Here is a 9691-nt window from a genome sequence, read left to right on the forward strand (position 1 = left end):
TTATTTATTACTTGATTTACCACGAATATCACAGCCTCTCATACAATTTGGTTAGTATCTACTTAGTTGATTTTTGACCAAAAAAATTTGGCGCCCACCGTGGGGCCGTGGTGTTCAAAACCTTTCGGAAAATCATGCGTACACAACCGACCATATCTTCCTCCTCCACTCCTCCCATTTCCTCTAAAAACTTCCTCCACACCCAGGTGGAGCTCCCAAGAAAGCCTGTGAGGCACCGAAGAAAAACACCTCTCTGGTCGCTACTGAAGGACTTCAGGATCCTCCTATGTTGATTTCCAGTAATGAAATCTTCGCTATGATGAAGAAAATGGAATGAGAAGTCACTCAACAGCAGGAGGATAAAAGGACAATACTCAAGGAAGTGGAGAGAATGAAGGCAGAAATCCACTAGCGTCAAGAAGCATCACCCTCGATCTTCCAGCCCAAGATCCTGAACTTTGATAACACGGGATCCTCAGCGAATTTCCGTGAGATAGGATCCTCAATATCGATCTCTGTTCCCACTTCTGGCACAAATCGAAGAGAGAAAGAACATACGACCCATGATCCTAGCGAAACCTTCGTTACTCCTAATAACAAGGATCCTGCTAACTTCGTCGATAATAATAACTTTACTACTAACCCTACAGAACTTGATACAGTTTTAAGCCCGATCATGGCTAAGGAGCTTCAAGAATTAAGACAAATAATCTCAAGCATGCCAGGAGTAGTCCAATCTATACTGGAAGTATCCCCCACAAGCCATATGATCTCAATATTTTCTTCAACAATAGCTGATACCAAAGTCCCAAAGCGCTTCCAAACGTCCAGCATGACGCCTTATGATGGGACCACGGATCCTGAGGAGCATCCCGAGAAAGAATAGAGATCATCCCCATTCCCACACACTTAAAGGAAGCTTGCATGTGCACGGGCTTTGGTTCGACCATCACAGGATCAACTTTAAAATGGATTCTTAACGTTCCTCCTTACTCTATTATTTCACTTGATCACTTAGTTAATTTCTTTAAGAATCAATTTTCTTGTAGCAGAACATTTGAAAAGATAACTAGTGATCTTTATCGAGTGGTTCAGAATCCTAAGGAATCCCTTAGGACTTTTGTGAATAGGTTTAACAGAGAAGCTCTGAGTATCCCCAATTTTGATATGGCGACTTCAGTTCAAGCCTTTAAAACGGGCTTAAAAAAGGACTCTCCTTTCTACGAAGACCTTGTAATGACCCCATGTAAGAGAATGGATAGGGTACGAAGCAGAGCATTAAGATTTATAAGGCTCGAAGAACACAAGGAAATCCAAAATAGGAGCAACCAACCTAGCTCATACGATCACCCTAACAGGAAGGCCGGCTCATCGGCACAAAGATCCTACAATTCAAAACCATATTATAAACCTCAGCATCATAAGGTTAATACCCCTGATGATGAAGGAGAGGAAGAACAATTTCCTATGATTACTGACTATTGCTTTTCTATGGATATTTCAGGTATAATATTTGCTATGCAGGATCTTGGCGACAAAGCAAGATGGTAAGGGAAGGGAGAAAAATTCACCACTTGGAAAGACAAATCCAAATGGTGTGCATACCATGAAGACTTTGGTCATATCACAGAGGATTGCATAGCTCTCTGGAAGGAGATCAGCTACCTCTTAGGCAAAGGATACCTCAAACAAGTCCTTGGAAGAAGAAAGGAAATATCCAAAGAGAAAGATCAGGATCCTCAGAAGATCCTCGATAAGCCAGGATCACCTCCTGTTGATGCCAATGTAGACCATGGATCCACGAAATGAAGGCAGTCCGATTGATATATCATTAATATGTGAAGATGGCCACCCCATAGGGGACAGTGAAGACCACAGGTGATCAACAAGAATCCAGAGAGTGTTACAAGACCTCGATGAAATCTTTAACAATACCACGACAAGCATAACAATTAAATCAGGGGGGACAAGATGTTCTAGGAACAAGTGTGGGAATAATATATATGATCGATATATTCAATATTAAATAATGAGAATTGAATGACAAGAACAAAGATCAAAATAATGCCGAATGCTTTAATTATAATAGCTCTAGCAGAGTTCAAGAAAGAACTTCTATGTGAGAGCTAGGTAGGGCGACAAAAAATGTTAACCCTAATAATACATGCATGCAATATATAGGCTTGACGATAAGCATAAACACGAGAATGGACAGGCCCATCTCAGTACAAATAAACCTATATAAGACATATTTGACACAAGATTAATAAGCCCAACATTTTCCCCTTTGTGTCAAATAGCAAAGAAGATTCTTCACCGTTGTTTCTTCTACACTTTGAACAATCGCGACAACAAATTCAGAAGTGTATTTCTGACGAATAAGTACCACTTGATCATATCAGAGAAGCATTTTTTATCAGCAGTGGTGCTTGCTTTGCAAGCTTCAGTTAATCCCATGATAGAGTTTAGAACAGCCATTGAGTATAAGTGTTTGTATAGAAAGAAGAACATAATCTTCTAAACTTTTTGACCCTCCTTTCATTGATACACCACACTCCAATTATCTTTCTAAATTTTACCCAAATTATGCTTGTGCAGATCCTTCGGTTCCTCTTTAGGATTCAGAAACGACATTTTCTTCAAAACAGACACTATTTCTACATCCATCTTCGCAATCTCATGAATGTAACAAATAAGCATCCTCTTCAAATGAGAAACAATTGGCTCAAACTTCTGTTCATATTTCGACAAAATCAGGAACAAAGAAATCCAATCGTATGGATTCATGCAAGGCAGGTCAGCAAGAGTGAATTCATTTCCAGTATGATTTTCTCCTCGGAATCCTTTAAAGTTAATGTTTATTAAGTCTTTAGTCGGAACAGGTGCATAAACCTCCAGAGCAACAATCTTCTGTGAACTTCAGGTATGGAACTGAGGTTTGGCATATTTAAGATAGAAAGAGAAGAGCGTATGATTGACATCATAGTCCGAGAGTGGTGCTTTCTTAATCTTCTCAAAAGAAATGCCCAAGGAGTTAATGGAAAATCAAGATGTGATTCTGAAGAATTACCCTAATCAAAGGAAATCGAAGGCTCCAGCCGGTGGATATTCGGACCATCGATAGCCTCCTTCTGAATTCGTTCCATCGTCCACGGAGGAAAGAACTTCTTCTGAGTCTCAAGAGTTACTTTGGCAGTTTCAGCTTTCTTTTCCTTATCTTCTAACTCCTTGCGAAGATGCAACAGATTACAAAGCTCCTTATCACGCTTCTTTCTGACCAAGTTTTTCGCCTTCTAAACGCTCTTTTTCTTCTTCATCATCATCAAAACCTTTTTCTTTTCCTTTTGATCTAGAAGCTTCATTACCCTTCTGATCAATCTTCGGTTTTTGTTCGTGATGTTCATCGGTCGTTTGCTTTGGTTGGGGATCCTCCTTGTGGGTTTCATCTTTGTCTGGTTTGTTTCCCCCTTGTTTTGGAAGAGCATCGCTACCCAAAACACCTTCTAACTGATTCAGCATTGCAAAGACAGGTTTGAGTTTTTCCAAAAGGTGCTGTCGAACAGAGACAGTACACATGGAGTCATGAGTCTCTACGAGCCTGCACAAATATTGATTAATTTCATAAACACAACTTTTAAACACTGTTTTCTCAGATTCCAAATCATCAAGTCGCTTGTTGGTGTAGTGCAACTTTACCGAAAGAATATTCGCTTTCTCAGTCTTTTCAGCCAGTTTATCCATGAGATTGTTTTCTGCAGCAAGGTCTTTCTAAAGTTGCTCAATATTAGACACAACAGAGGCATTGAGTTCGACAATATCTACCTTGATTTCGAATCAAACATGAGAAAGTGCTTCCTTTTCAACTTGTATAGTGGAGCCAAGACATGCGATAAATTTATTGACAGCTTCGGTATTTTCATCTGAAGAGCGTCTAAAGTCAACTAGGAATTTCGTTACTTCATCATGTAGTTTTTCGACTTTTGCGGTCGTTTTGGAAATGGTTTTCTCTGAATCTTGAATTGCCATGGTCGAGTCTTCAAGGAATTTTGCATTTGCTTTCGTGAGCATCGCATACGTTGCTCGGTGGGACTTCAACATAAACTCATAATTAGTTGAGGATATGAATCACTCTAAAATAGAATCCAACTTTTCATTGACCTGTTTAAACTGACCTTTTGACATCGGTGCTTCATCATCATCACTGGTTTGATTGATGGTGAAGGGGCTGAAAACAAAATCTTGAAAATTCTCTTGATCATCCCGAAACAGAATATATGGATCGTCAACACGGAATGGTGAAGAGGTAGAAGTTCCTTGATCCACAGTGACACCCATGTTGATATCAGCCCCCGTATTAGATATGTTGACGTGAATGCCAGAAGTGTGTACCTCCTCCGAAACGGACTTGGTGACAGTGACTTCTGGTGTACTTGTAACTGTGGTTGTTGTTGTGGTGGTTGAATCTATAAAGATTGGGGTGGAGAAAGGGACAGAGATCTGAGGAAGTGAAACACCCACATAAATCTTTGGTGGGAGTGGAGAAATGATGATCGGAATGGAAGTGGTGACCGGAGAGGATCGTGGAGTGTTCATCTGAAAGAAATCAAAAAAGGGAGTAGAAGAAGTAGGTGGAGTAGATACCTTCGGAATTGGTTCAATTGGAGTTGGTTCCGAAGTAGTAGCTATGTCTTATACCTCATTCTGAACAATGGGGTCATCCTGAATGTCGGAATGAGTTCTGGATTTTGAAGCCTCCTGAACAACCGGAGATAGTGATCTCCGTTTACGAGCTTGATTCTTGATCTTCTTCTTCGGAGTTTTGACAACATCAGAAGGAAAAACTTTTCCCTTTCGCTTTGCACCCATATTTGTTTTGTTGGCCTCCTGAATCAAATTTCACAAGTCATCTTACATAGGGCGAGCACCAGAAGGAGGTAATTTCCGATATTCATTCACTATAACATTGTCTTGAGGCACCTTCGCTAGCATCGCCTCCAGAATCGAACCAACAAAACTAAACTTGATCGGTTCAGACATCATGAATGTCGAGCTCTGAAGAATCTGAATTGTAGCAACAACAGAGTCATCTGTTATAGGAACCTTGACGTGAACTAGGGCTCTTTTGACGATGATCGACCAAAAACGAGCGTATGAGATCTCGGTATTGCGAGTAGAAGAGGTTGTGCTCTGAATGAGTTGTGTCCATAGGATAGAACCATAATCCAAGTTGATTACATGGTAGAGGCCATAGATAATGGTATAGAAGAGCTTAATTGCATTGTTAGAGCCTGCAATGTGTTCAGAAAAGCTCTTGAACAGCAACGTGAACAGACCGTTCCATATTGGAGGAAGATTGGGTTTCCTGAACTTGGAAAACAATGAGATATCCTCAATGTAACCCATATGGTAAAACATGTCAATGAGATCGGTGGAGGAAATCGAGTCTAGATCCACAAGGCCTTCAGATGAATCAAACCCTAACATTATTCGGAAACGAGCTTTGTTGATCGAGGTCTTGTTGGTGGAAACCTCAAAGGTTATGATTCCATCATCTTGAATGTAGGTGGCAGACGAATATGCCTTAGAAATATGGACCAGTGGAACAGATTTTTCCATGGTAAGAGCTTGAGCCAATGGCGAGAACCTCAAGCATTCAATCATCGACCTTAGGGTTTCGTTGTATCGCGAGGAGTCAAGATCGAGAATGATATTTTGACCACGCTTCAAATTCAGCATGATGAAAGATGTTGATTGATCAACAAAAGATGTAGTTTCAGATGATCCAGCCATGGTAACAACGAAGAAGATGATGAACAGTAAGTGGAGAGAGAAAGGGGTTTTTGATGTGAGAGTTTTGAATACTTTGTGAGTTGTGAGAGAAAAATAATCGTCGAAAACCCTTTTATACGTCATGAGTGGTGAGAGAAAACCTTCGTTTGATGTTCCCATATCCTGTAAAAGTAGCATGGGATAGCGTAACAACTCATCATGTGTTAGACATGTTTTAACTAACACACGTGATGGCAAGCATTTGAAAAAGACGTGTCTGATTTAAATTCTTGTCTCCAAGAAACCGCCGTTTCAGTTTTGACTCATTCGGAATAAAATGTCAATCCACCATAACCCATTCTCTGGATAACAGTAATCAATCAGAATTAGAACGAGACTTGAAAAAATCATAAACATTTTTGTGCAAGAGTGTGCCAAAGAAAAAGAAATAAAGCAAATTAAATTTCTGGGATGCTGTGATGACATGAAATTCTGATGGATCCCAGGCAATGATCTCTTCCTTCTGAGGCAAAAGAGACTCGAAAGTGCTTGTGTGGCATACCGTTGAATTACGATCATCTATTTATTAAGAAATAGTGAAAGGCTTTTTTTGAGTAGGTTACAAGGATGGCTTAAGCTTAAACCAAATTCCAAAACTCAACATAAGCTCGAAAATCTGGAAGAAGTACTTGTTTGACCAGTGTAGCCATAAGAACAAGTAGCTTTGGTAATTATGTAAGTGGCTAGATATTAAGGAAATCTCAAGAAAAATAAAAATATGGATCTTCTGGGAAGAAACATCTTAGGTTGAGAACATTTCATGAAGATCACTCAAAAAGAAAAATGAGATTTCACACGACGATGGTACAAACTATACAGGTTTTATTCATTAATTCCTTGGTGAAAAAATCTAGAACATGTAATTGTTCACCGTCACTTCAGAAATGTGTTTTGGATTTTGGGTCTCACTCAAAATCATGGTGATAATGATTTCAAGATCATCAAAACAGATTTTGTGTAACCATAAACCTTAGTGGTAAATGCTGAGAGTCTCAAGGGTTATAGTTATGAATGTGAAGTTTGATGGAGAAATTTGAGATTGATTCCGAAAGAGAAAGTGTACCTCTGCTAAATATTGATGACAAAGCAGTCAACTCTTAACTCAATGTGAGAAGAGTAAGATAGGTCGATAACTCATGTGAATTATCAGTCTGATTGGGAAGAAACAATCGGAATGAAAGTTTCATTAAGGCTTCAAACATAAAGTCTCAGAGGCTTCGGACAACATGCAACAACATGCTTCTAGGCACACGGAGCTAGTACATAGATTTGGAATTATACTTGCCCCATCGTTCTGAATTGAGGTAAGAAGGATTTGTACTTAAATCATGAACGTATTCTTAAAAGAACACACAAAAAATAAAGAAAAATATTTTTATAATTTTTAGATTTTTTGAAAAAGATAACACAGAAATAAAGAAAATATTTTTGTGATTTTCGAATTTTCTTAAATAGATAAAACTGAAATAAAGAAAATATTTTTATGATTTTTAAATTTTCTGAAAAATATAAAACAGAAATAAAGAAAATATTTTTGTTGTTTTTAAATTTTCTGAAAAAGATAAAACAGAAATAAAGAAAATATAAATTCAGAAACACAACTGACCAGTAACTTCCGAACCATTCTGAAGCTCAGAATCAATCGGAAGAAACTTAATATACAGAAGGATGCAAAAGAATTCCAAAACCTGATGAATAGTTGATTTTGAACCATTCCGAAGCTCGGAACTAATCGGAATCTGAAAAGTGAATTCCGAATCATTCCGAAGCTCGGAACCATTCAGAATATGAACAGTAATTTCCGATTACGAATGGGTTTCAGAACTGAGTCCGCTTCGATCATGCCTAGCCCTTGTAAAATTCGATTGAACGTCATTTCAGGTAAGGCCTTAGTGAAGATATCATCCAGTTGATCAGAGGATCTAACAAATTGTATTTCAACGTTTCCATCCTCCACATGATCCTTTATAAAATGATATCTTAGTGCAATATATTTTGTTTTTGAGTGTTGCACTGGGTTATGGCAGATTTTGATTGCGCTTTATAAATCACAGTATAGTGGAATTCTCTTCATATTGAACCCATAATCCCTAAGTTGATTCTGAATCCACACAACTTTGGAAGTTCATGATGTAGCTGCAATATATTCAACTTCCGCAGTAGACAAAGAGACACAAGTCTGTGTCTTGGATTGCCAACTTACAAGTTTTCCGTCTAGAAACTAACATCCCCCAGACGTGCTTTTACGATCAAGTCCACATCCACAAAGATTAGCATTGGAAAATGCTTGCATAAAGAATCCGGAATTAGAAGGATACCAAATTGCGAGAGACGTGGTTCTATTGAGATATCGAAATTGTTCTTCACAGCAATCATATGTGGTTCTCGAGGATTCTCCAGAAACCCGGAAAAATAACATACAACAAACATAATATCAGGACGACTCGATGTTAGATACATTAACGATCTAATCATCTGGCGATATAGAGTGATATCACCTGCTGGCTTGTCCACGGATGGTGTAAGCTTCGTTCCGAATGCCATTGGAACTTTGACCTTTGAATCACCCACAATCTAAATTTTGCTAGCAAGGTCTTTGTTTAGGCTTCTTGGTTGATAAATATACCCTAAAAACTATGGATAATGTTTAAACCAAGGAAAAATTTAATTGGACCCATTGAACTCATCTCAAATTTAGTTTCCATCAGTTTTTGGAATTCAACAGTTAATATAGGATTAGTGGATCCGAAAATGATGTCATCAACATAAATTAAACGATCATTAAATGGTCACCATCTTTCTTGCGAAAGAAGGTTGGGACAACCAAGCTTGATTCTTGATCTTCTTCTTCGGAGTTCTGAAAAATATACCATGCACGAGGTGCTTGTTTCATACCATACACAACCTTATCCAATATATACCAATGATTTGGATATTTCTCATTAACGAAACCTAGTGGTTATTCCATGTAGACCGTTTCCTCTAGTTCACCATTCAGAAATGAACACTTCACATCCATTTGAAAAACTTCAAAATTTTTGTGAGCTACATATGCAAGAAAGATCCGAACGGATTCAAGTCTTGCAACTGGTGAGAACATCTCTTTGTAGTTTATACCTTCCTCTGGGCAGTATCCTTTCACTAGAAGTCGTGACTTGTTTCGAATCACATTCCCTTCCTTATCCAATTTGTTCCGAAACACCCATTTCATTCGTACGACTGAGGCATCCTTCAGAGTAAGGACTAGTCTCCAAACTTTGTTTCTCTCAAATTCATTGAGTTCTTCCTGCATAGCTTGAACCCAATTTGCATGATTAAGAGCAATCTTTACAGTTTCAGGCTCAATTTTAGAGATGAACAAATTAAACATGCAAAATTACATTTTTGAAAATAATTCAGTTTGTTTTGCTTTTTGTTGTGCCCTTGTAAGAACTCCTGAAGATGATTCTCCAATCACGGCCGTGAACACCAACATAACCGCAAACTTCACCAAAATGTACAATAGAAAGACCAAGACCCTATAAAGACCTATATAAATGATTCCCTATCCCAAACCACATAAAAGTATGTCCTAACAATCTCCCCCTTGGTTTGGGACTAGCATGAGCTCAGGTCTGCTTGAACAACATGTCAGATTTTCCCATGGCCCCCATCCAAAGGCTCTTCTCAATAATCTTAGCCACCATTCCTGTGAACTCGTTGGCCATTTGCTCCAGAAGCTTCGCTTTATAGATGATTTGATGTTGAGCCAAGCTATGAATCTCTCGCTCCCTGAAACGTAGCAGATATTTAGCATCAACTAGCCGAAGAACAATATCACAATCGGTTAACTTGATTGCTGTTGTGGCTGTGACATCATCAT

General features: G+C 38.6%; 1 protein-coding gene across 1 annotated transcript; it reads right to left on the bottom strand.

Annotated features, from left to right (window-relative positions):
• Nucleotides 1-8788: 8788 nt before the first annotated feature.
• LOC145111389 (putative mitochondrial protein AtMg00820) lies at nucleotides 8789-9199 on the bottom strand. The gene has a single exon (XM_079047670.1). It carries the CDS (start codon nucleotides 9197-9199, stop codon nucleotides 8789-8791), a length of 411 nt encoding a protein of 136 aa, XP_078903796.1.
• Nucleotides 9200-9691: the final 492 nt, after the last annotated feature.

The sequence above is a fragment of the Lactuca virosa genome, chromosome 5 (assembly GCF_052849685.1).
Source record: "Lactuca virosa cultivar CGN04683 chromosome 5, Lactuca_virosa_CGN04683_v6, whole genome shotgun sequence".
Taxonomy (NCBI): Eukaryota; Viridiplantae; Streptophyta; class Magnoliopsida; order Asterales; family Asteraceae; genus Lactuca; species Lactuca virosa.